This window comes from Amblyraja radiata, chromosome 10 (genome assembly GCF_010909765.2).
Source record: "Amblyraja radiata isolate CabotCenter1 chromosome 10, sAmbRad1.1.pri, whole genome shotgun sequence".
Taxonomy (NCBI): domain Eukaryota; kingdom Metazoa; phylum Chordata; class Chondrichthyes; order Rajiformes; family Rajidae; genus Amblyraja; species Amblyraja radiata.
The window spans coordinates 57,364,069-57,391,677 of NC_045965.1; the positions used below are offsets into that span (position 1 = coordinate 57,364,069).

The 27,609-nt window shown below is 41.3% G+C and overlaps 1 protein-coding gene across 10 annotated transcripts in view; it reads left to right on the forward strand.

Annotated features, from left to right (window-relative positions):
- Positions 1-27,609, forward strand: part of evi5 (ecotropic viral integration site 5) — a 178,679-nt gene that overhangs the window by 31,287 nt on the left and 119,783 nt on the right. For 9 of the 10 annotated variants that reach the window (XM_033028952.1, XM_033028950.1, XM_033028943.1 and 6 more), the window contains 3 exons: positions 5,665-5,897; positions 22,307-22,496; positions 27,038-27,262. In XM_033028952.1, the coding sequence (XP_032884843.1) occupies positions 5,746-5,897; positions 22,307-22,496; positions 27,038-27,262 (567 nt within the window). In that variant the 5' untranslated portion in view covers positions 5,665-5,745. Of the gene's footprint in view, positions 1-5,664; positions 5,898-11,201; positions 11,231-22,306; positions 22,497-27,037; positions 27,263-27,609 lie in introns of those variants that run through there. The other variant, XM_033028949.1, reaches the window with a different exon arrangement.

Sequence of the window (27,609 nt, forward strand, 5' to 3'; positions counted from 1 at the left end):
CAGCATCTGCAGTTCCTTCTTAAACATTTCATAAATTGTTTCACTACAATTTTACACATTTTAAAATATAATTACCTATGTATTTAAAACATTAATTATATAAGTTTGCTGAATTACAGTTTCTAAGTTCAAAACACACACACATCTCCCAACCTGAGCATACATGGGTCGTAAATCTGTCAACTCAATTAATAAGTGTTTGGTGCAAGGATACAACTCAATTCTAATTTGTAGCCCCTTTCCTGCTATCTGAAAGCTGGATTTCCAATCTCATGTACAAGGCAGAACACAAGGTTCTTTCAAGGTACAACTCAGACCATTACATCAGAATTACATCTGCTTCTTCGACTTTCTATAAACAAATCCATCAATCTAATGATCTTCCTCTCCTAAGCAACTACTCCCCTTCACATACATCCAATCCCTTATCACAATCTCATTATAATTTAACATAGCCAAGGCTAACTGCAGGGTCTATTATCTCTCAGCCTTGAATTCTGTCTCAAACTCAGCACAATCCTCACAGTTTAAGAATGTGCCATAGAGAAAAGAGCAGTTGACCTCTGGCCTAAGATGAGGCCCCTATTCAGCTATCCATTCTCCAACACAATCATACCAAATACAATTTCCTCCAGTGTTATAATTGCCGCAAAGCAATAAACTAAGCTATGCAGGTTCAGGTTCAGGCCTCCATGTTTTAATTCATCTTTCCCTATGTGTATGTTTCATTGTACTTTATTTCGTTAGGAAAACCTTAAGCTTTTCTTTTGCAACTTACCTAGCTTATATAAAAGTCACTATCCGAGCGGTCCTATTATATAATACTTCCTCATATTGTCTATTGATTAAAGTAGGTATGGGTGTCTTTTTGGTTTAGGTAACGTGACGTTACAGGACTTTGTCAGGGATGTTGCTACCCTATCTGCATGTTCCTTCTTCCCATTGTCCAGGGTATTTTCTGAATTAGCATATCCTAATTTGTACAATGACCTGATAAGTGCTAAATATGTCAAAATTTAAATTTTAAATATTTGTATTGTAGAATGTTGAAATGTCATTAAGTCAAATCCATTCACTATTCTTAGTGTTATTTAAACCATTGTGCTGTCAGAACTGCTTGGAAAACGGGATTATTTTAAATGCTATTTAGAACACATGGGCTAATGATATTTATTAAGCCGTTTTTTCTCTATAATCCAAAGATTCAATAGAGTGGATTTAACATCAAAGACAAATAAGCACCGGAGTCCATCAGGCCCATACCAGATCTTTAAAAGGGTGACACAAGGAACTGCAACGCAGCGAGTCAGGCAGCATCTGTGGAGGGAATGAGTAGACAACAAATAGGGTCCGCACCCTTCTGAGCTTAATGGTGTCTCAACGGTGTCTCAAGTGATCTAACTGAAGAAGGGAACCTATCCTAAACGTCATCTGTCCATTTCCCAGGCAGTCAGGAGCATATTGAAATCAAGTCAACACGAACAAATGCAAATGATTTGGAAGCAAATGAATTTGCACTGGGATGGAATTGGGTAATGGTGCAGGAAGAGGAGTGATGAGGCTAAGCACGGACCATAAAATAGGTTTCTTGTGAAGTGAAGGAAATGGTTGAAGTATTAAATAAGCATTATGAATAATGCAAATGTTACATCCTTGTTTTTAAAAAGTGTGGAAAATCCCAACAGCTACACATCAGTCAGTTTAACCTTTGTGGTGGGGAAACTTTTAGAAAAACGTTAGCAGGGTGAGAATTGGCAATTATGCCGAGAAGCGAGGACTGATTATTGTGAGCCAACATGGTAAGTGTAAAGTTTAACTGACTAAATGCATGTTTTAAATGTTCAGGGGGCCAAATGTTGAGAGAGTTGATTTGGTGTATGTATTCTTTCAAAAAGCACTTAATGTTGCCTTGCATGACAGACTTATCTATATTGAACCCCATGAAAGGGAAGGAGATAGTTGGCTAATTGACAGGAATTAGAGTGTGATTGTAAATGGTTATTATTCAGCATTTCAAGTAATATTTCCCAGAGGGTTGGTGACATACACTGCTTTTCATACTATACATTAATTACTTGGACTTGAGTATACAGACTTAAAGTTGCAGTTAATAATAAACTTGGAAGTGTCTGGAGATTAGGAAAAACTATAAATATACATAGGTAGGCTGGTGGGGTGGGTTAGGGGCAGGGTTGTATGTACATCATTGAGAACAGCAAGGGACTTTAAAATCGCTGTATAAAATTCAGATTGATCTTGGTATATTATGGTGAATTGTTCTGAGATGATCAATAAAGTTCTGGGTCTTTTTTTTTCTCCGCAGAGAAATAATGCTTTTGCCTAATTTTGATAATTGTTTATGATTCAATATAATCTTAGGCAGTCCTTTGGGATTGAGGATGACTTGCTTCCACTTTGGTTGTAACTCCTGAGCTTACTGAGGCTGGCTTGAGAATCAGTTTTTCCTTTGGGACAGGAATTGATTGACTATATGAGAGACAGGTAATTAGTGGAGACAAACAAATTTTAAATTGACATTTAATTGATTTGCACAAGAATAAGAGGTAAATTGTTTTCTTTTGAACTTGCTGCTTCAGCATGCCTTCGTCAGTTTGCAATTAAAAATACAAAACACTGGAAACACCCAATGGTCAGGTAGCATCTGTGGAAAGACAAATAGACGTAACATTATGTTGAACCAGATATGGAAACAGGATACATTTAACCCTGTTTCTCTTTCCACAGATACTACCTGACTTGCCGAGTAATCCCAGCATTTTATTTTGTTCCAGATCTTGAGATATTTTTCATATTTATTCATAAGTTTGCACTTGTTTTTTCAACATATGCATGAAGCTCTATTCAGAACAACGTACCATTTAACTACCTGCATATGGAAACACAATGAAATGTATGTGCAGACTTGCAAAAGTATTTAGACAAGCTATTTCAACAAATGTGCCATCGCTTATTTGCTAGCAGCGTCATGCTTTTCCGAAATGCTTGCAATCATGAGTTATTTGTGCTGGCAGCTGGTTGCTTAAGTGTGTGATGTTTAATGTAACACAGCTTGTGGGTTGCTGCTAATTCTATCATTACTTTAAGCAGGCTGTTGTTGCCATTCTACCCTGAATGTGTCCAATGTAGGCAAACCACGGCAGCTGCTATTCCAGTTTGGCATGTTTGCTGACATAATACCCGGCTCTTGAATTCTTAGTGAGGAACTCTGCCCTCCCTGACTTCTATTGCCTCATAAGTACAATTTGGAAAAGGTCAAATTCGGTAGGGAGCATTACCGAATCTGAGGATTGGTGTTACGTGTGACGTGTAGAATCACAATTAAATTGTCACAAGGAGGCATGTTGCCGCACCCAATCATTGTTGGTGCTCATCCCATGCAACAGCATTGAGTTTAATACTGCATAACTGGCTGGGCCCATATTGATTTATTTCCTAATACTTCAGTCACGTCAGAGAGTAGACGTGCACAAAACCTCGGCAGACACTGTGTAGTCGTGTAGTACTGACGGTGTGCTGCATTGTCAGGGCCACCACCTTTCAACTGAGATGTAAATCAATGTCTGTAGACTCTTTCTGTAAAGGCCCACTGAGCACTTTTGGGGGAAAAAAGGAAGTGAGTTACCCTGGTGTTGAACCAAATGCCCTTCATTCAGCTATTTTTGTGTTGCTATGCTCAAATGGGCAGCCAAATATCCAGAATTGACTGTACAGGTCCTTCCCAGTATACACACGCCTAACTTGTGTGCAGTCTGTACATATGAACATTTGGGAGACATCAATGTGGATTTTCCAGCTGTTCTGGGGCAAGCATCTCCTTCTGTGTGACAACACTATCCACAACGTATTTCTGGCTTGCTCGTTGTTGGTGTTGTGTATAGTTCACAGGAGTATTTGAAAAATCAATTCTTGGTTCTTTAGCTGGAAGAGAGGTGGGGGCAGGATAAAGTCTGGACAGTGATAGCTGGATGCAGGTATTGATTGGCAAATGATTGGACAATAGTCAAAGTGTGAGATAAGAAGATAAAGATAAAAGGTGAGAATTGTGAAGGCAGAGGAAGGAATATAGTGGAAGGGGAAAGGGATATTACCTTACCTCACACCCTTTGTCTTGTCATCTCCCAAACAAAAATCCTGCTCTATATCCACCTGTCACTTTAATAGGATCAGCCTACCATTGGAATTTTTCCTGCCCTCCTTACCTCTCTGACAGCTTTCTTACCCCCCCCCCCCCCCCCCCCCCCCCCATTATCAGTCTGAAGAACTAACGTGACCCGAAATATCAACTATCCATGTTCTTCAGAGGTGTTCCTGGACATGCCAAATTTCTCCAGTACTTTGTCATTTTCTGGAATTGAATTGTCTTTATTTCCACTTTCTGATCCGTTGAAAACCTTTTGACCAACATTTCAGAAAACTATTAAATCTAATGTACTTTAGATTTCATTTCCTGTATTATACCATAAGGCGGCACAGTGACGCAGCGGTAGAGTTGCTGCCAATAGTACCAGAGACCCAGGTTCGATGTGTGCTGCCTGTACGTTCTCCCTGTGACAGCATGCGTTTTTTTCTGGGTGCTTGAGTTTCCTCCCACTCTCCAAAGATATACAGGTTTGTAGGTTAATTGGCTTCTGTAAATTGTCCCTAATGTGTAGGCAAGAACGAGTGTACGGGTGATGGCTGCTCGGTGGACCGAAGGACCTGTTTCCAGGCTGTATCTCTAAAACTAAAAAGTGTAATATTTGAACATTGAATTTATCTGCCACAACTGCTGAAGGGACAACATTGCCATTGATTCTGACTTCATAAAGAGGGAATTATTGATCCTTTGCTTTTACAGGAGACTGGAGAGTATAGTGCATTGTAAGCAATTAACAGATTCTCATTTGTTGGTAAAACATACTGATTTTTATGCATAATTTATTAATTAACGTGCAGACTTGCTGCTATCCCAGACCCACTTGGGGATTATAACTGGTTTAAGACGTTTACAGCACTTGCATTCACGGTACCTTTTTTGGTAAGTTGGTAAAACAGAAAGACATGAGAAAGATTTGATTGCCTAACTAAAGAAGCTTCTTCCAAACCAAGTTCCATTGTTTTGTAAATCCTACATTTAACTTATAGTCCTCTGATTCTTGATTCCACCACCCCAAGAAAAAGACTGCGTTCAGTCCTTGTAATCAAGTTTAGTTGCCTCGAAAGAGGAACCAGATTTTATTTTCAACATAGTTATTGGTCAAAGATGTAGCCTACTTCTTTGCTATTCCGTTATAATTTTATTGCAGTATTCCAATTCTCTTTTCCTGCTGTGACAACCACCATACAGTTCACAATTCCTATGGTAAATGTAGGATTTGCAAGGACAACATATGCTTGTCTTTGAAATTTCATGTGGATGTATGCTTGTCTTTGAAATTTCTACCCTTGTAAAAAGAGTCTGACTTTCTACCTCAGCCATGCTTTTCATAATTTTATATACTTGGAGTCATAGGGCATGGAAACAGTCCCCAGAGCCCAACTTGTCCTGGCCGGCCATACTTCTATCAGATTTCCGCACAACGTCCAATGCTCCAGAGCAAACAATCGAAACTTTAAAAAGGTATGTGGTTAAATGTAATTATATACGTGAATTTTCTTTCTCAGGTGGCGACAGACAAGGTTGCAGAGAAGTTGAGTTCTACTCTCTCATGGGTGAAGAACACAGTGTCTCACACTGTCAGTCAAATGGCTAGTCAAGTGGTAAGCCCATCTACTTCATCGCTGCACACTACATCTTCATCAACAACGCTCTCGACACCTGCACTTTCACCAGGCTCACCAACTGCACTTAGTCCTGATGATTTGGAGCTTCTTGCAAAATTAGAAGAACAAAATAGGTGGGTTTTGTATTGATCCCTGAATCTTTTAAGTAAAATGTTAAAAAACTGAAGAAAATGATGGGATTTCAGCTGCTGTTTGACATCCACAATTTAAACTCTGGTGTACTCACTATCCACATGAAATGACTTGACCTTGGTAATCAATGATTGAGCAATATAAATTAAGATATCTAAAATATATAATTGTGAGCAGATGTGATTTAATTGATTTGAAAGAGAAATCTTGGCTCTTATTTACGGTGTACAAATGGGAATGTAGAAATAATATTTCTGCCAACACATTTCTTGGTTTCCAGTGCTTGTTATGTTGAAATTTCAGTTAATTAGGTGCTGCTCAAAGGAGATCTTGAAAAACTTTAATTTGCCCTGAACAGAAATTCATAAATACACTCATTCTGCTTGTCTGAGATATCTACCGTGAGTAATGCTTTCACAATGAAAGGTTAATGGTTAAATGATCTATTGATTTTTGAGCTGTAGAGGCATGCACGTTGTCTAGAGTGTACGGTGCTGAGGCAGAGCTACAACTTGGCTAGTTTGCGATATTGTTTATACTCCAAATAAGTTGACTTCCATTCCACTTATTTCAACTCGACTTTCAATCCTATCTTTTAACTAACATTTTCTCTTGCGCACTTCTAATTTCCATTCAAAGGCATTTTGGCTATATGCCTCAACCACTTCCTGCAGTGGTAAATTGTACATTCTAGCAATTCTTGGCCAAAATATTTTTTTAAACTTCCCAGTTTGTGTTCCAGTATTAACTGTCTTGTGTCTATAGCCCTTACTTTTGGATTTTCCCCAAAGTGGAAGCATTCGCATGACAAAATTTGACCAACAAACCCTCTGGGTTTTTCCAAAATTCTTCCCTTTTCTAAAGAATAAAAAATTACAGGCTGTTTTATCAGTTTCTGTGATTTCCCAATACTGATCCTGTCTTTGTAAAAATATTGTGTATGTTCCCCTGTACTTTTATGCCTTTTCCCAAGAAATGCGCACAGTACTCTTAGCACAGCCTGATCATGCTACTCGTATCCTCATTAATATTTCCCAGTCCTAATAAATGTTTAACAAATTACCTTTCTTTGAAGTGCTCTGTTCAAGTCATAAGGAATAGGAGTTGAATGAGGCCATTCAGCCCATCAAGTCTACTCCACCATTCAATCATGGCTGATCTATCTTCCTCCTAACCCCATTCTCCTGCCTTCTCCCCATCACCCCTAATACCTGTACTAATCAAGAATCTATCTCTGCCTTAAAAATATCCACTGACTTGGCCTCTGCAGCCTTCTGTGGCAAAGAATTCCACAGATTCACCACCCTCTGACTAAAGAAATTTCTCCTCATCTCCTTGGTGGCTCAGCGGTAGAGTTGCTGCCTTACAGTGGTTGTAGCGCCGGAGACCCGTGTTCGAGCCCAACTACGGGTGCTGTCTGTGCGGGGTTTGTACGTTCTCTCCGTGACCGCGTAGATTTTCTCCGAGATCTTTGATTTCCTTCCACACTCCAAAGACGTACAGGTATGTAGGTAAATTGGCTTGGTAAATGTAAAAAATTGTCCTTGGTGTGTTAATATGCGGAGATCGCTGGTCGGTGCGGGCCTGGTTGGCCGAAGGGCCTGTTTCTGCACTGTATCTTCAAACTAAACTAGTCCTGGACTCTCCCACTAGTGGAGACATCCTCTCCACATCCACTCTATCCAAGCCTTTCACTACTCTGTATGTTACAACGAGGTCCCCCCTCGTTCTTCTAAACTCCAGCGAGTACAGGCCCAGTGCCGATAAACAGTCATCATGGGTTAACCTACTAATTCCTGGGATCGGTCTTGTAAACCTCCTCTGGACCTACTGGAGCCAGCAAATCCTTCCTCGGATATGGCACCCAAAATTGCTCACAATATCCAAATGTGGCCTTACCAGCGCTTTATAGAGCCTCAACATTCCATCCCTCTTTTTGTGTACAAACCCTCATGAAACAAATGCTAGCATTGAGTTTGCCTTCCTTCTGTTGTTGAGCTGGATGATGTTTCGTCTGGCCCATGCCTTGCACTTGTCCTCGGTGTGATCTTTGTCATTTCTCCCCTGCCCCATCACAGCATGATGTTTGCTGCTTCACTATCCCAGTGTGTCCCTGCAAGTCCAACTGAGCCGGAGGATTCCCTATCATGGGCAACCATCCGGTCGGTAGTGGTCTGTGAGCGGCAGATACTGTTTGTTTCAGCAGTGTATCTGGAGGCCTTGTGCTAGACTACTTTATCGGTTTCTAAATTTTCTGATAATCAGAAAATTTAAAAATAGTTGCAGTGGATGAAAATAATTACAAATTAAAATAGATTATTAATAATACATTTAATTGATATTTAAAAAAAAAAAAAAATACATATAAATTTACATAAATACCTGAATTTGATTAAGATTGTCCTTGATTTGAGCACTTCAGTTTTCCCCTTTATGTTCCTTGGTGCCACACCAATCTCTTCCAACTCTCACAAAGTATGATAGCTGTGGTCTGTGTAAAGCTGAGGAGCTGAATGTGATGTGTCTGCAGCCTTTTAGTTTGACACAAGGGATATTCACCCGGGTGTTCATTGCTGGGCACAATGGTCGAGTAGAAATTCGGAACGTGCCATGGTTTGCTTTGCTGTCAGATGGAAATTCCCTCCGGATAATCTAGTAACAGGACAAAATCAGCCCAATATTTTCAAACAGTGTTGAGACTTTGCTAAATGAATTGTAAATTCCATGAGACCACAACATTGTAATTATGTCACTAGTGTAGAAATGCAAAGACATTATTTAAAAACATGATTTACAATCTTTGCTGAAGTATGTAAATTCACTGAGTTGGAATAAAATCTTCATGCCAGAAACTGACCGTGTAAGTATATACAATATGTATAAAAACCTTGCATTTTACACATGCTTGATTTACACGTTTTTAAAATACCATGTTTATCTAATTACTATCAAAGTTTAATTTATGTACTCTTTTTGTAATAATACGCTCAAACCTTTGCCTGGCAAACTTACACATCAGCAGCTTTCAAAGTTATCTTGTAAGTTCAGTTCTGCTTAATAGAAGGAAAATTCAAATGATTAGCTGCAGCTATTAAGTTATATGTTTAAATGTATCTGCCTTTGGGATATATTTTTCCAATTACGGAGCACAAGCGGCTAATTTTCAATTTTTATGCTGACGGTTAGTATCATGCATTTCAGGTACAGCATTGTACAGATGGAAAGCTTTCTTATGTTGTAGGAAGTAATTTCCCCTCATTTATTTCAATTGGCAACATAGGCACATGCAGTGCCTAGCAGATGTTTGATTTATGGAATAGGAATTCGAGGGGTAACTTTTTCATACAAAGGGTGGTGGATGTATGGAACAAGTGCCAGAGGAGGTAGTTGAGGCTGGAACTATCCCATCGTTTAAGAAACAGTTGGATAGGTACATGGATAGGACAGGTTTGGAGGGTTATGGACCAAGCGAAGTTAAGTGGGACCAGGGTAGCTGGGACATTGTTGGCTGGTGTGGGCAAATTTGGCTGAAGAGCCTGCTTCCACAATGTATCGCTCTATGACTCTATATAACACTATGTGCTTTTTGATTTACACACTGCTTTTCAAACCCATAAAACACAAGGTGCCTGTAATGGATTTTCATTAAAAACATAGTTGATTCAATATCAGCAATGGGATGGAAATCCTGTTTTGGTTGTCTGGGTTTAGCTGCAATATCCTTGATTCTTAGCTACCCTTTAAAATGACCACTCTTGCCACCTCTGCTGTAACAAATGTCATCAACCTAACAATCAGATTTGGACATAGAAATGGCAAAAAAGTGCTTGTCATTCAAACCTGCCCAGAGGATTGAGGACCTACCCAAAATGGAAATGCTTTCTCACAGCCTGATTTGATCATTCTCAAAGAATAATTTATTTCAGCCAGTGCCCCCATCATTATCCCTATGTGTGTTCTGTCTCGGCTACAGAATAAATCCTCCAGAGTTACCAGTGAGATAATATACAATTGGTTGTCCGTCATCCTTGATATTAATTCTGGACCTCTCGACCCAAAACGTCACTCATTCCTTCTATCCAGAGATGATGCCAGCCCCGCTGAGTTGCTCCAGCATTTTGCGTCTATCTTCTGAGCCCTTTAAAATCAGGTCACTCACAAGGAAGTGTCTATGGCAGTTTTGATCTTTTAATTATGACGTTCCACCCATCCACACATGGTTAATTGGTACATCTTTCTTTTGAACACCACTTTGAAGGAAAACTGAGATTAGCAAGGCCAAACAAAGTACTCTGTATAGGGGCCTTCGGTGTCCTTCACTATGCCTGGTTTGCAGACCCATCACAGGTGCGTTGCCTAAATACTGGATGAGTGACTGAGTCTGCAACTGCCAAAAGAGAACTACGCTGTTAAAAGTGAACCAGCTTGAGGAAGATAGAACTAAATCATCCTCTACAATTGATCTTGCAATTGCACCTGTCCATGATAATATTAATAGGAGTGACCAGTGCACAATCCTGGTGGGATCAAAGGTCTGCCTTCAACTGAGGGCCACCTTCCATTATGTTGTGTGGCAACAATGGATAGTTTAAAAACAGATAAAGCTGGACCTTGCACTCTTAGAGCAGAGTTTATTTGTCAAAACTATCATAAACATTTCATCTTGCTGAATAATTTCAAAAGCTTAAAAATATATTAACATGTCATTTAGATTTGGAAAACAATCTTGGTAACATGTGAGAGATTTCATTTAATGTTGTGGTTTGAAATGTTGTTGAATTACCTTGGCTGAGATTCCTGTGGCTGATGTTCAGTATTCAAATCAAGGGCAAAGCAGATTCTTTACATCTTAGGCGAAGCTATTTATCTCAAGATCAAGTGCAGGACATTTGTCCTGAATTTAAGCTTGTGCACTGAATAGCATGAGGTATGCAGTGTTTTGGTGAAGCGGGCTGCCCTGCAGTAAATCACAGAGGATTTCTGCTTTCACGCACGGAAATCTGAATTTACATTCAATTATGGAGTGAAAATGCCGACAGTTTCACCGTCATTATCCTTCAAAATGTGGGCCCATTAATTTTCTGTTTGTGCCGCTGATTCCACAGGTAGGCTGCGGCAATGTCATTTACAGAGTGAAGGTCTGTATGTTATTGCAACATTATCAGGGCATGCTCAGTACTTGAAAACGAGATATAGTCGGTGGGAGGAGACTCTGCTGTTTAAAGTCCAGGTGGCAGACCACAGTTTATTTGTTCAGGCTAACTGGGCTAGTGATAGTTTTTTAATTGCATTGGAGAATTATGAGCCTCACAAGGTAGGGAGTTTTTCCATTGACAATAGTGTTCTTTTGTGCGGAAGCTGCCTATTATTCACAACTGGCCAAAACATGTTGGCAACAGAAAGAAAAGTTCAGTGAAATTGACCATGTGGATTAAAGCGCATTTAGTGTTCTAATTAATTATTTGCAATTGGTTCAATGTATTTAATTTATTAATATTACTTTATTTTGCTTACCATTGTTTAAGTGTGTGTATCTTTCTTCGAATCTGCTGTTTTAAAACGTGATTAGTTTTATCAAGAGGCTGACTGCCAGGAGTCAGGGGGTAGCCTCACTTGGAGAGAACAAGCGGTGGCAGCTGAAGACGGGTTCTCGAGGTTGTAAAGGGGATTGGATTTAAGGTGTTGAGACCCGAGAGAAGCAGTTTGGGGGGGGGGGGGGCAACGGGGAGGAAAGAGGTGAAACTAGGGAGGGACCGTGTTGCGTGAGTTGTGTGGCATGAGATTTGCTGAGGTAAAAGGTGTGATCATGTGTTCATGTCCATTCACATTCACGTTTGTGGTAAATTAGTTTGTGTGAGCTAGGATAGTGTGGATGCTGTAATCTGTGCAGTAGAGACCACATCTAATTGTTTTAACCCTTCTTGCCAGTGGACCAAGATTGCACTCTGTCCATGTGGTCACTGGGCTATCCCTTCTTAACAAGATTCAAACACAGACGTCGTCCACTCAGTAACTTCAATACGTGCATTGCCATTGACTTTAAGACTCTCAGTATGTCCAAGGCAAAGAAGATAAATTGATTGGCACCTTAACCACCTTACTAAACATTCACTTTATCTACTTTATTCACTTTACTTTTATCTGGAGTATTGTGTGCAGTTTTGGTCCCCTAATTTGAGGAAGGACATTCTTGCTATTGAGGGAGTGCAGCGTAGGTTTACAAGGTTAATTCCCGGGATGGCGGACTGTCATATGCTGAGAGAATGGAGCTGCTGGGCTTGTACACTCTGGAGTTTAGAAGGATGAGAGGGGATCTTATTGAAACATAAGGGTTTGGACACGCTAGAGGCAGGAAACATGTTCCCAATGTTGGGGGAGTCCAGAACCAGGGGACACAGTTTAAGTATAAGGGGTAAGCCATTTAGAACGGAGACGAGGAAACACTTTTTCTCACAGGTGTGAGTCTGTGGAATTCTCTGCCTCAGAAGGCAGTAGAGGCTGGTTCCCTGGATACGTTCAAGAGAGAGCTAGATAGGGATCTTAAAGATAGCGGAGCCAGGGGATATGGGGAGAAGGCAGGAACGGGATACTGATTGGGGATGATCAGCCATGATCATATTGAATGGCGGTGCTGGCTCGAAGGGCCGAATAGCCTACTCCTGCACCTATTGTCTATTGTCTATCACGGGAGCATAATGACTCCAAAGTCATTATCCCCAGATACTCTTTGGAGTTCAAAATAGTTTCTTTGTCGCATCCCAATTCAGTGACTTTTTCAACATGGAGCAAACAAGGCAGCAGGTACATGAGTCCACCACCAGTTCAATATTTTTTTCTAAGATAAACCATGGAAATATAAATGTTCCTTAGTCCACAGGGTCAGAATCAGGCAAATTCCTAAGTGATAGAACTGAGATTATCTTCACCACACAGACAAGGTGGCCTCTCATCTTCTCAAAGGCATTGGGATTGGCAATAAATCAAAGCCTTGTTTACATCCCATGAATTAATGAAAAAGGAACACTTTGTGCACTACTGGTTGATAAGCAAACATTTTTGAGTTGTTTGAGATCCATGCTTGCATACAACTGTATGGCACGCGGTTCCCTGCTGAGGAGATGTTATGTAAATCTATTTAGAAAACAAATAACAGATTAACTAGTTGCTGCTTTTGAAGATTGCTGAAAAGGTCATAGAGACATACAGCACAAAATAGGTCTGTTGGCCAACATGTCCCTGCCGACCAAGGTGCACCATCTAAGCTTGTCACCTTTGCTCGTATTTGGCCCATATCCCTCTTAACCTTTTCTATCCATGTACCTGTCCAAATGTCTTTTAAAAGTTGTTATAGTACCCGTCTCAAACACTTCCTCTGGAAGCTCATTCTACATACACCGTGCTCCGTGTGGAAAAGGTCCCGCCTCTGGTTCCTATTAAATTGTTCCACTCTCACAAACTTATGACTGCTAATTCTTGATTTTCCTAGCCTGTGAAAAAGACTCTATTCACCCTAAAGGGCCTGTCCCACTTTGTGATTTATTTTTTTCCGGCGACTGCCGGCGTCATATCAGGGTCGCCAAAAGATTTTGAACATTTCAAAATCCAGCGGCGGCAAAAAAATGTTGCGACACTTGGGGGAAAAAACGCCACGCGTCATACGTCGTCACCACATCATGCCGCAAATTTTTCGGTGACCTGATACGTCAGTCAATGATACCGGCAGTCGCCGAAAAAATCAGCAAGTGGGACAGGCCGTTAACTATTCCCCGCATGATCTCCTACAACTCTATAAAATCACCCTTTGGCCTCCTGCCCTCCATGGAATAAACCCCTAGCCATCCCAACTTCTCCCTGTACCTCTTCCACTTTCAGGGAACAATGTATTTGTACTCCCAGATTCCTCTGCACGACATATTAGCTATCTTCCCTCTACACCAGTGGCTCTCTGCCTTTTTCATTCATCGATCAAACATTTGCACTTGCGGCCTATATTTTAAGGATGGATAATTATGTCAATTTTCAAAATGTTTTACTTTGATTTGCAGCTTATTAATCACAAAATTAAAGTAAGTAAATAAGTTTTATTTATATAGCACGTTTTAAGTCAACTCGCACCAAAGTGCTTTACATAAATTAAATAATAAGTTTCCATACAAACCATAGAAAAAGGTTAAAAATAAATAAATAAAGAAAATGGACACAACACATAGAGTTCAACACAAACGTCCCCCCACAGCAGAATCAAAAATCTCCACTGTGGGGAAAGGCACCAGAAAGTTAAGTCCTCTTCCTCTGAAACACCCGAGGTCAGGGCCCATTTGTGGCCTTGCAGCCAGTCCGATGATTTTCAGGGCCCTCTTGCCGTGAAGATGGAACTCTGGCGTCGGGTGAAACAATTCCTCAAGCGGCTTGGAAAGTCTGGAGCGGCTGCCTCCTCCCCGGAGACCGGAGACCGGGGCACTCGTAGACCTCAGGCCGTGCCGGTTGGAGCTCCGACCATGGCAAATTCGATCCCAGGCTCCGTGGCGCTCCAAATCCAGCGCCGCCGCGGCCGGACGCCCGCAACCACAGCCAAAGTCTCCGCTATAAGATCTTTGGCCACAGCTCTGCAATGTTGGGAGTCGGCGGCCACAGCGCTCCGGAGCTTACCGCACGGCGACCCGGTAAGGCATCGCCCGCTCCGTGGCTCAGCTCCGTGATGGTGTCCTTGCGCTGTGCCGTCACCGAAGCTGTAGTCCCGGCCGGTCCCGACAGGAAACGCCGCTCCATTCTCGATGGTAGGCCGCGAGGACGGGGCGAAGAAGCAGCTCGGAGGGATGCTGCCTCTCCGACCAGGTAGGTGACTAAGAATTAAAGTTTCCCCCTTCCCCACCCCCACCAACCACATAAAAGACCTCCACTAACATTTTGGACAGGACTTAAAATTAAAAAAAGGTGAAGAGACGGACTGCGGGCAGGCTGCCATACACAGACGGCGCCCACTCCTGCACATCCGCCATCCGAGAGTATCAAATAAAAAGTAAACAAATCATTGTACACAAAATTAAAGCATTAATTTAAAAAATAAAAATTTACGGTTCACTATCAATCTTTTGCAGCCCAATTTTGGGCTGCTGCCACAGGTTGGAAACCACTCCTAATGAAGGTCTCAAACTGCAATGTCAACTATCCCTTTGCCTCTTGACCCACTGGGTTCTTCCAGCAGTTTGTTTATGCTCCAGATTTTAGCATCTGCACTTTTATTGTTCTTAAACACTTGGTTAGAAGAGTAGTGTCTCAATTACTTTTTTTCAGACCCGTAGAAAATTGTGTTGTGTTGTTGCCAAAGTAACGTCCCTTTTTCCCAGCAAGACACATATTTCGCAGATTTGTATGTTTTATGAAATGCTGAAACCAGCCTTGAATGTTTGGCAATTTCAATTCGTGTTCTTTCAAGTCTTGCTTTTCCCTAGATCATCACCAACTTGGTGATGCAGACATTGATCCCAATCTCCTAACCACATATTTAACCCTATTTCTATTCTCTCCTTTGTAACATCTGTTATCCATAATATGTTTTTAGGGGTAACATTAGGGCACTGGATTCTACTTTGTCTGCATTGATTAGGATTGTTTCATTGTCAATGCTGCCTGATTTATTAAATGTTTAATGTCCTCAAAATACCCACTTTATCCATATTTGCAAATTAGATAACTTTTAGTATTGATCTTTAAAGCTTGCTTGATTTCTCGGAAGGGGTGCAATCCCCAGGACAACTGAGCATATGTCCTGAGACTGCTTTGCTGTCTTAAACTATACTCAGAATAGTGAATCCTGTCCTGAAAATAAACCGCGCACTGTGATTTTACAAAAGACAAAATTGTGGAAGTTTGAAACATATTGAGTTGAGATTGACATGCGTTTTTTGTTACGGGGGGCGGGGGGCGGGGAGAGAATTAACATCACACATAGAGGACATGTATCCCAGAATGCCAATTGCATTTATAGTGAAAATCTGTCAATCGAACATTTGTAAATCGGGGAATTCATATGCTTTACGAATGCAGTGTGTGTGTTCAGAAACTTGCCAGTGTTTCCCTGCTTTAGTTGAATGTGCGCTGATATTTGTGAGCACTGTCACGATGGACTGTGGTTATCATTATCCCTTCTCCTCATGTTGCTTTGTCTTTCCTTTTAATTTTTTTAAAATTGCTCCTCACCCTTACTCCCCCCTGCATTATGCTGGTTAAACTGTAATCCACAGCTCATATTGAGTTCACCAGCACTCTAATCCTTGCCCAATTCAAGTGAAGCCCATCCAAATAGTCTAGCTCCCTTTTCCTCCAGTATTGGAGCCAATGCCCTTGATTAACCCTTATTACTGCCACATAAATTTTTGAATTATGCATTTATTTCTCTGATTCTTCCTTGCTCTATGCCAATGTGCATGAGATTATGCAGTACAGAAACTTTTGGCCCAACTCATCCATGTCGATGAAGATGTCAGTCTGATGTAGTTCAATTTCCTCGCGTTTGGCCCAAAACCCTCTGAATCCTTTCTATCCGTGTATGTGTCCAAATGTCTTTTAAACATTGTATTTGTACCCGTCTCCAGCTTCCACTATTACAATGGTATTTTTTTTATACCACAACGTCAATAATCTGTTGCGCCACAAAGCTACCATCAGCCTCCTCATCCAACTGCCAGTCTCTTTTCGCATTGACACAGGCTGCAAATACCTCACACCTATTGGACCAGTGCATGGACGACACTCCTGCAATACAATCATCTTAGTCCACAAATCTGCCTCACTCGTATCACTCTTAAATAACAAGTTGTAGAGTGTTTAATAAAAAGTTTGTTACAATCTGCTGGAACAAAATATCCAGTTATCTTTCTGCTTCATTGATGCTTTTCAGTGCCCAACTCATCAAATCCAAGCCAAATTTATTTGGCCGGCAAACACTAACCGCAGATTTTGTTAATCCTAACCTGGAATTTCCATGATTTCCCGAATACCACATCTGCCACACATCAGCTACCTTGCCACGTATGAATTAAATATTTATTTTGTCATCTAATTTTGTCGTCATTAGTTTTATTGGCAAAAGTCCATGCTCTGTGGATGCTGTGCAAAGCTTTTAGCTGGAACCATAGAGTATTTCCTGGGCATCAGCATCTTTGTGACACCTGCTTAATTGGTTTTAGCTGGTTACCCAAGCTCCGAGGAGACTACCTTGTTTATCACTGCAGATTGAAACTGCAAGGTTAACAGAATTTAATTCTAAAACCAAATTAAACAAGGTTATAAAATTAAACTATAACCACCAACTGACCAAGATTTACATTCCAGGGATGCTCTGCTAAAGACATAGCATCCACAGCATTCCAACATGGGTAATAAAGATTCACGACCCTCTGAGGGAAATTTGTGCTCCCCAGATTGAGACACCCACCAAGGGAACTATCCTAGCAATGTGTGAACATTTCATGTAGTTCCGTGAGTTGGGTCAGGAACTTGCCCAAAAAAAGCTCCTCGGCCCACAGCCTAGGTGGGACCCCTTGAAATCTTGTGTTTTAATAATCAGTCAAATCTGCCATTTGCCCCTTCAGTAAATACAGGCCTAATCTTTTGTGCTCATAACATCAGCCCTTCATCCCAGAGAAACATGCACGCACGCACGCACGCACACACACACACACACACACACACACACACACACACACACACCTTCAGACTTGACTCAACTTCAGCTATTTGAAATATAGCAGCAAGTTTCCCTAGAAGTATACAGAACTACGGTTAGACCACACATGACATTTTTCTTATACATATATATGTAAGTGTTGCATATATATTTATATCATAATCTATAAGAAATATTTAATGTGTGGTCTAACTGTAGTTCTGTATACTTGTGGCAAGACTTGCTGTTATATTCTGAATAGTCTGAAGTTGAGTCTCATCTGAAGAAAGGTCCGAGACTGAAAAAGGGCCCTGACCCGAAACATCACCTACCCATGTTCTCCAGGGATGCTGCCTAGTTACTCCAGCACTTTTTTTTGCTGTTACATTATCTCATGCGATAAAGGGTAGCATTTTATTTGCTGCAGTAATTACTCGCAAATGGCCCATATACTAACCGTCACGTCTGTTCTGGTAGGAGCGCATTGATGTCTCTCATAGCCCTAGTTTCACATCATTGACATGTTCTGTGTTTCTTTAACAGTTTCCAGCTTAGCGAAAAAGACTAGTTCAAGCATGTGCCACTCTTTGAATAAATGTTGTTGCTGCTAAATTTCTACGTTTTGGGTCATTAAATTTTGAGACGTTATCATAGTTGTCCTGACTCAACTCTACAACTAAACAGATCTCTGAAGGTAGACAAAAATGCTGGAGGAACTCAGCGGGTGAGGCAGCATCTATGGAGCGAAGGAATAGTTGACGTTTGACCACAGTTATGCGAGTCCAGGTGTTACCACTGGCTCTGGAGCAAGATACATACCATTTAATAAGAATCATTCATGCCATACCAAGTGCTAATGTATTTCACTTTGTAGCAGGTTTGTGTTTTACTAACTTGAATCAATTGAACTGACATTAAAATAGCTCATAGGTTTTCTTTCCTGGATTTTGGATTTGTAATTTCAATTTCATTGAAATTGGTCCTCGGCATATTCAATTGTATGTTAGTTTCTGAGTCGTCATTTGAGCAGGGAAATTCTAAACTCCAAATTACATCCTCTAGTTACTCATTAGTAAATCCTCTTGTGTGACCTTGCTGACGGTTTGTAGAAATGAGCATGTTGCACTGGAGCAGGAGTTGCAGAAGTGTTGCATTTGCCTACTAAAGAGTTTGGAGAGGTGCATTGATATACTGAAATAAATATCTTTATTTCATTCCAGAAAAGCCAAAAATTAAGCCATTCAGACTTTTGAGGATGGATTCTTCCCAAATGGAACAGATGTAGGCCAGGTGCAACACCAGAGTAAAATAAAAACAGGAAGGTTAAAATACTCATCCGGTCAGGTACATTTGAAGAGAAAGAATCAGTATCTTAGCCTGATGACCTTTCATCAGAACTGGAAAAACTTAATATCTAACTTGTTTTCGGCAAGTACAAAGGCAAGAGTAAGGGAGGAAAAAAATCTTCTGTGCCAGGTAATAGGAGGGAAGGTTAAATGTTGCTGCAAGGCAGAGGTGATCTAGATGCATGCAAAATTGGCCAAATGGAACTACAATCGGGCGAGCCTGTCATCAGTGATGGGTGAGTTACTGGAGAGGATTCTGAGGGGCAGGAATTATCAGCATGGGATAGGCAAGGACTGATGAGGGACAGTCACTATGGCTTTGTGGGTAGGAAATCGTGTCTCAAAAATCTAATTTTTTTTTTTGAAGAAAGATCAAAATATTGACAAAAGCAGGATGGTGAACCTTATCTAGAGGGACTTCAGTGATACCTTGACAATATCCTGCATAGTAGGTTAGTCAGAAGTTGGATCACCGGAGAACAATGGTGAGCTAGCCAACCGGATTTAAAATTGGTGAAGAGGAAGGAGTCAGTGGGTGTCAGTGGAGGGTTGATTTTTCTGATTGGTAGCCTGTGACCAGTATTGTGCTGCAAGACTCTGTGCTGGGTCCTCTGTTCGTCAGCTATATTAATGAGTAGGAAGGAACTGCAGATGCTCCTTTATACCAAAGATAGACACAAAATCCTGGAGTAACTCAGCGGGTCAGGCAGCATTTCTGGAGTAAAGGAATGGCTCTGTATTGTCCTGAAGCATTACCTATTCCTTTACTCCAGAGCTGCTGCCTGACCTGCTGAGCTATGCCAGCATTTTGTATCTATTATTTTTACTATATATTAAGGATTTAGGTGATCGTGTAGTTAAGAAATGTAAAATATGCAAACTCCATGGAGATGAGATTGAAGGTCGGCACTGAATCCAGTTGCTGGAGTTGTGAGCAAGCAACTCCGGTAGTTGCACCATGCTGCCACCCATGTTGACTAACTTAAAATATACTCAGAAATGCTCTGGGACGACTCGCCCACGCTGTTGTTAAGATGAATAATGGAAGTAGGAAAGTCTGAACCTCAGCATTTCATCGAGCCTGAACTAGAACTAAAAGTTCTGGACATGAAACACTAACTGTTTCTCTTTGTACAGGTACCACCTGACTTGCTAAGTGTTTCCAGCATTTTCTGTTTTTATTTCAATTTTCAGCAGTTGTAGTTTTGTTGTTGATTTTTGTGATGAGGACCGAGATGCATACTGTAAGGGGGCTATTGGGCTGTCATGGAGGTGAGGTTGGAGAGATAGCAATATCTTTAAGTTAGACGTTAATTTAAGTCTTGCTCCCTCACTCCCGCGAGTATAGTGAACTTGCACAGTGTTATGGAGTATTGCATACAGTGTGGAAACAGGCTCTTTGGCCCAATTTGCCCACAATAACCAATGTGTCCCATCTACACTAGTCTCACCTGCCTGCATTTGGCCCATATCCCTCTAAACCTATCCTATCTATTTGCTTGTCTAAATGTTTCTTAAACATTGCGATAGTAGCTGGTTCAACTACCTTCTCCGGGAGCTCGTTCCATATGCCCACCACCCTTTGCGTAATTTTTTTTTATTTTATAATTACATCTCGGGTTCCTATTAAATCTTACCTTAGATGTATGTCCTCTGATTTTCAATTCCTGTACTCTGGGCAAGAAATTCTGTACGTTTCCCTGATTTATTCCCCCCATAATTTTGTACACCTGTATAAGATTGCACCTCGCATCTTCCTGCAATCCGAGGATTGGAGTCCTACCTTGCTCAACATCTCCCTATAATTCAGTTCCCCGAGTCCTATACATCCTCGTAAATCTTCTCTGCACCCTTTCCAGCTTGGTGACCAAAACGGAACACAATACTCAATGTGGCCTCACCAACATCTTGTATAACTGCAACATGGTTTCCAAACTTCTATACTCAATACTCTAACTGACAAAGGCCAATGTGTTAAAGTGTTATGGGCCTGTCCCACGTGGGCTTCATTTGTGCGTCACGCAGGTAGCGCGTGAGGCTTTTGAGAATCCCAAAATCCCGGGGCGCTGCACGCTACGGTGCGTCACTGCCTACGCCACCACGTCTCACCATACATCGTGATGCGTAAATGATGTCGCGTAAATAACGCCCAAGTGGGATAGGCGCTTTAGGAAGCCAATGATAATGAATGAGTAAAGTTTGCACAGTGGATGAATTTAGATTACACTTTTGGTTTTAGTCTACCATTAACATTTTGAACTATAATGAAAACTCTCAACACTACACACAAAACAAGCTAACACATGCAAAGTATTTCTAAATGTATGAAATTGTGCAATGTGTCTGTGGCCTGAGGTAAATCTGAACCTCAACAATGAAGTTCATGAATTGTTTTATTTTGTAGAAGTTCAAACCGAAAAACACTGAATATGTTACCCAAAATTTGTTACACAAAAGATAAGATTCTTGTACAGGTATATGGAAACATTTTTTTAAAAATTGCTCTTACTTTAAAAAATAACTGGATTCTGGATGTTTTGGGGGTATAAATTTAGACGTCATGCATACTTTGTCTCTTAAATATTAAAGATTATTAAAACCTTTATTAGCTGTAGCTATGTGTTAAAATATATAGTTACAGCTAATAAAGGTTTTAATATTTTTTAGTCCTTAATGCTCTCTTAAAAATGCGAAGGAGTGCTTAATGTCCTGGCTTGCTCTCTATAGCCTGCCTTCCTACAAGCAAAGTGTTCTATAATGAGCCATCATTCTCCAAATGTGCTTATTAGAATCGATGCGTGGGCAAATGAGCTTTTACCCAACCCAATTGAGAAATTGTAAATGTAGACAAGTACTCCAAATTGATCCTGCATGTCTTGCAAGAAAATCTGGAAGAGTTATTTTCTTATTTGTAAGGACAAGCATAGATGTATATTTATAGCAATTACAATTTTTTGACAAAAATGGTACCTACTCCATGAGGTAATTTACTAATAAATAGCTTTATATTTATCAATGCACCTTTTAAAAATGTCTGATCTCTCATTTCTCCTGCTGTCTTCAGCCATACAGACATACACAAGCATTGTCTAAGGAATAACTCTCCTATATCATGATGAAGATCGAATACTTGAGACAGTATGACATAACTTGTAATTTTATACCTGAGTGCTGTCAGGCATCATGTTGACTTTCCTGATAATCATGAAAATTTGGAAATGACATCCAAATTCCAGTAATTTTGGAAAGTAATAAAGAGCCACAAAAACACAATGATTTATCCATATTTAAGAATTTTATCTTTTGGGTCACACGAAATAACATTTACAGCTTTCACACCATGATTTAAGACGACATGTTGCCTTTGTTGTTACAGGTTACTGGAAACTGATAGTAAGTCTTTGAAATCTGTAAATGGATCGCGACGCAATAGTGGATCTTCCCTGGTATCTAGTTCTTCTGCCTCGAGTAACCTGAGCCACCTGGAAGAAGATTCCTGGATTCTTTGGGGGAGAATTGTTAATGAGTGGGATGATGTGCGGAAAAAGAAAGAGAAGCAGATGAAGGTAAGGGCCACCACCTACATACACGTGCTTGTCAATACTCTTGTTTAAAATTAAAGGACGGAAAACTGCTGAAAGATTTTTGAAAGGTCACTCATATCTTTGATTTTCGTGTGATTTTCATAATATATAGAACAGTACAGCACAGGAACAGGCTCTTCAGCCCACAATGTCCATGCCGAACATGATGCCAGGTTAAACTAATCTCCTCTGCCTGCACGTGATCCGTATCCCTCTATTCCCGGCATATCCATGTACCTATCTCTAGAACGGCACTGTCATGTCAGCCTCCACCACCAACCCTGATAGTTTCAGGCACCCAAATCTGTTTTTAAAAATAAAACTTACCGCACACGTCTCCTTTAAAATTTGTCCCTCTCTCCTTAAGGCTATGCTTACTTAAATTGTTAATTTGTATTGCATATACTTAACAGCATTAACACAAAGTAAAGTTGGATAAATAAATGTACCTTTCTCAGCCTCATTTTCAATTCCCATTAAAATGAATGGAAATTATAAAACTCTGCCAACACTGGTGGATTCCCCAGAGTAAGGTTGGGGAATCCCAGCATGATTTATCTGATAGATTTACAGATGGAGCACAGACATGTTAGCATCTGTAGATAGACACAAAGCTGGAGTAACTCAGCGGGTCAGACAGCATCTATGGAGAACAGGAAATGGTGATGTTTTGGGTCGAGACACTTCTTCAGACTTCTGTTTCTTCTGCATCTTGCAGAACAAGTTCAAGATCTATGGTGGGGTCTCAAGTCTGGTACGTGTCACCTGCAAATGGCGGAATATTGGGATTTCCCCCTAGAAACGCTAAACATAACCAGCTCAATTCTGCCTAAAATTGTACAGATCTTGCATTGTTCCCTAATAGTAACTCCATGCAAATTCTGCTTGAACTCCCGGATGCAACTGTCTGCAATAGACGAATAGCAAATTTTAGATTTGATTTGATTCCTTTATTGTCATTCAGACCTTTCGGTCTGAACGAAATTTCGTTGCCTGCAGTCATACACAATAATAATAAATAACAAAACATACAATAAACACAAATTAACATCCACCACAGTGAGTTCACCAAGCACCTCCTCACTGTGATGGAGGCAAAAGTCTTAGTCTCTGTGTCTTCCCTCCTTGTTCTCCCTCTGCGCTGAGGCGACCCAGGCCGAAGATGCCGCCCTCCAGTCCAGCGGACTTCCGAGGTGATGTCGCCGCTGCCGAAAGCCGGAACGCTGTCTCCGCTCCGTCGGCCCGCCATAGCCTCAGCTCCGAGTCCCGCTGCCTCAGCTCCGAGTCCCGCTGCCTCAGCGAGTTGGGCCACTGCTGCATCAGCTCCGAGTCCCGCTGCCTCAGCTCCGAGTCCCGCTGCCTCAGCTCCGAGTCCCGCTGCCTCAGCTCCGAGTCCCGCTGCCTCAGCACCGAGTCCCGCAGCCTCAGCTCCGAGTCCCGCAGCCTCAGCTCCGAGTCCCGCAGCCTCAGCTCCGGGCTGCTGCCGAAAGCTGGAACGCCGCATCAGCGAGTCGGGCCACCGCTGCCTCAGCCCCGAAGGCGGCCAGCCTCGCGTTGGTGAGTCCTGGCTGGCTCTGCCTCCGGAGCCTCGAGGTCGGTCGCAGGTTGGAGACCGCCAGCTCCGCCATTAGGCCTCAGCGCAGACGGAGGCAGAGAAGGGGGATACGACAAGAAAGTCTCATTCCCCCGAAGGAAGAGACAAAAAAACATGTTTAACCCCCCCCCCCCATAACACAACCTAATAAACTAAAATTTAGTTAAAACAAGACAAAAAAAACAAAACAAAAAAGTAAAAACAGACGTACTGCAGGCGAGCCGCAGCTGTTCAACAGCGCCGCCACTTCCAGAATCTGTGTTCTATTGCATAACTTCAGGTTCACATGATAATCCTTCAATGCGACTTACAAAACTGAAAACCTACTATCTATTGGCCAGGTGGGCGGAGGAATGGTTGATGGAATTTAATACAGAGAAGTGTGAGGTGTTGCATTTTGGGACATCGAACAAGGGCAGGACCTACACAGTAAATGGTTGGCCTCTGGGTAGTGTTGTAGAGCAGAGGGATCTAGGGGTACAGGTGCATGGTTCCATGAAGGTCGAGTCGCAGGTAGATAAGGTGGTCAAAAAGGCTTTTGGCACTTTGGCCTTCATCAGTCAGTATTGAGTATAGACGTTGGGAGGTCATGTTGCAGTTGTATAAGAAGTTGGTGAGACCGCATTTGGAATATTGTGTTCAGTTCTGGGAACCATGTTATAGGAAAGATATTGTCAAGCTTGAAAGGGTTCAGAAAAGATTTACGAGGATGTTGCCAGGCCTAGAGGGTGTGAGCTATAGGGAGAGGTTGAGTAGGCTGGGTCTCTATTCCCTGGAGCGCAGGAGGATGAGGGGAGATCTTGGAGGTATACAAAATCATGAGAGGAATAGATCGGGAAGATGCACAGTCTTTTACCCAGAGTAGGGGAATCGAGGACATAGGGGAAAAGATTTAATAGGATTCCGAGGGGTAAGTTTTCCACACAGAGGGTGGTGGATGTATGGAACAAGATGCCAGAGGAGGTAATTGAGGCTGTGACTATCCCTATCATTTAAGAAACAGTTGGACAGGTACATGGATGGGACAGGTTTGGAGGGTTATGGATCAAGCGCAGGCAAGTGGGACTAGGGTAGCTGGGACATTGTTGGCCGGTGTGGGCGAGTTGGGCCGAAGGACCTGTTTTCACACTGTATCACTCTATGACCTGACAGGGAACCACTTGATGGTTTTGACATTGGATTTTTGAATAGCGTTATTGTAAGGGAAAAGTGCAAGATTTGTACAAGTTGCACAAGTGGAAATAATAATCAAATTAAGCTAATTTTATTCCGATTTACTTGAAATTTAGGGTGCAGTAATTCGACTGATTTTGTTTCCCTCCTTTTGGTGCACTGTGTGGTATACATTCTCTTCTTGCATGTTGTGCATTTGCAGAGTGCCAATGTTGATGTTAATATGATTGAGCATTACCCAGATTTCTATTAAAAGAACAGCTAAATCTCAGTTTGTTCAGCTAAGTACAGCTTAATTAGAAGTTATGGTGACTTCAAAGGTAGATCATTCCCTAAAAGGATGGAAGCAAACCAATGTTAAAGGGTTTGAAGCCAAAAATGACAAGCAATTTGCCATCCTCACAATGAACTCTGTGTTTAAAAGCATTTACTCTCTGTTGGCTGCTATGTGCTGAGTTTTAACTGTTACTACAGTAATACCAGGAGTGAGTTGATACCCTGGGTATCAGTTTACCATGACTGTCTGAGCTCGGGCCAATTCCTATTCCAAGCTGCTGCTGGTAGTTGTGCCAAGGGCCGCAATTTCGCTCACAAACCTTTCATTTGCGACTTGGTCAAATATCTTCTGAAGAAACAAGATTCCCTTCATCCAGCTACTCTTTCCCATATTGAAAAATTCATGAATGTTGCAGAAGTATAATTTGCCTTTCACACACCTGCGCTGGCCTCTTTATTAAATAGTCTAGTCAAGTTTATTGTCATATATGCACAGGTAGGGTGAGATACAGGTACAATATAGATCATATGTTGCATCATAGGCACGTACACACATCACACAAAACATAAATTATACATAACTTCTACAGTGAAAAGCCTCCCCCCCCCAAAAAAAAGACATTGCACGGTTAGGAAATAAGTCTAGAGTAGTGCAAGAGGTAGTCCACAGTGTTGCAGAGCTGAGGTAAAATTAGGGTTGTGCAAATCTGTTCCAAGAACCTGATAATTTTAGGAAAGTCGCTGTTCCTGAACCTCATGGTGTGGGACATGAAGCTTCTGTACGTCCTACCCAATGGTAGTAGCGAAAAGGGGCATGGCCCAGATGGTGGAGATCTTTGTCAGATTATGCTGCCTTGACCCAATGCCTCAGGAGGAGGGCTGTGTCCATGATGGACTGGCTCTGTCCACCACTCTGCAGCCTCTTGCATTCCTGTGCATTGGAATTGCCGCAGCAGGTTACGATGCAACCAGTCAGGATACTTTCTGCAGTGCATCCGTAGAAGATTAGGGGGGCATAGTGGTAGTTGCTGCCTTACAGCGCCAGAGACCCGGGTTTGATCCTGACTATGTGTGCTGTCTGTACAGAGTTTGTACGTTCTCCCTGTGACCACTTGGGTTTTCTCCGGGTGCTCCGGTTTCCTTCCCACATTCCAAAGATGTACAGATATGTAGATTAATTGACTACTGTAAATTTTCCCACTGTGTAGGCTAGAGCTAGGGTAAGGATGATGGTCGACGTAGATTCATTCGAAGGAGACATACATTCACACTGTACCTCTAAAACTAAAAGAATGTTACAATATCTGGTGATGTTTTTGGGGGTGGCACAAAGATTTTGATGTTAGTTTGATGTTTGATGTTTACTTGTTGATAACTCATACATTGTAAATGGGATATCAGTAATATCTGTTAAGATATGGGAAGAATGGTTTGCAATTAAAATAAACAGTGGTTTTAAAACTATTTCTGTACATTCCAGGAGCTTGTTCGAAAAGGGATTCCTCATCATTTCCGAGCTATTGTGTGGCAACTCCTATGCAATGCACAGAATATGCCCATCAAAGATCAATATTCAGACCTTTTGAAAATGACTTCACCATGTGAAAAACTTATCAGAAGAGACATTGCAAGAACATATCCAGAACATGAATTTTTTAAAGAGAAAGACAGCCTCGGACAAGAAGTTTTATTCAATGTGATGAAGGTAAATCTATCATTGAAAGTCATTCCTTAAATAGTGCTGCTGCTTTATTACAAAAATCTGAAAAAGCACGAGAAATATCAGATGTGATATTATTGGAAAAATGTGTAGGTTCAGATTATTTAACTCTCAGATGTAATGAGCTGCACATGGAAGCTCCCGCTGTGTTGTTTTAAGAATATTTTCCTTGCTTGGAAGAACACCCAGCTGCAACTTTGAATTTGTATTTCTTGCATGACAGCAGTATTTAAGTGTTATTGCCTGTTTAATTCCAATTGCTGGGTCCCGATGCATAATAAACAATCGCCCATCAGAAACTGCGGTATTACCAGCTTGCATCTACATTAGAA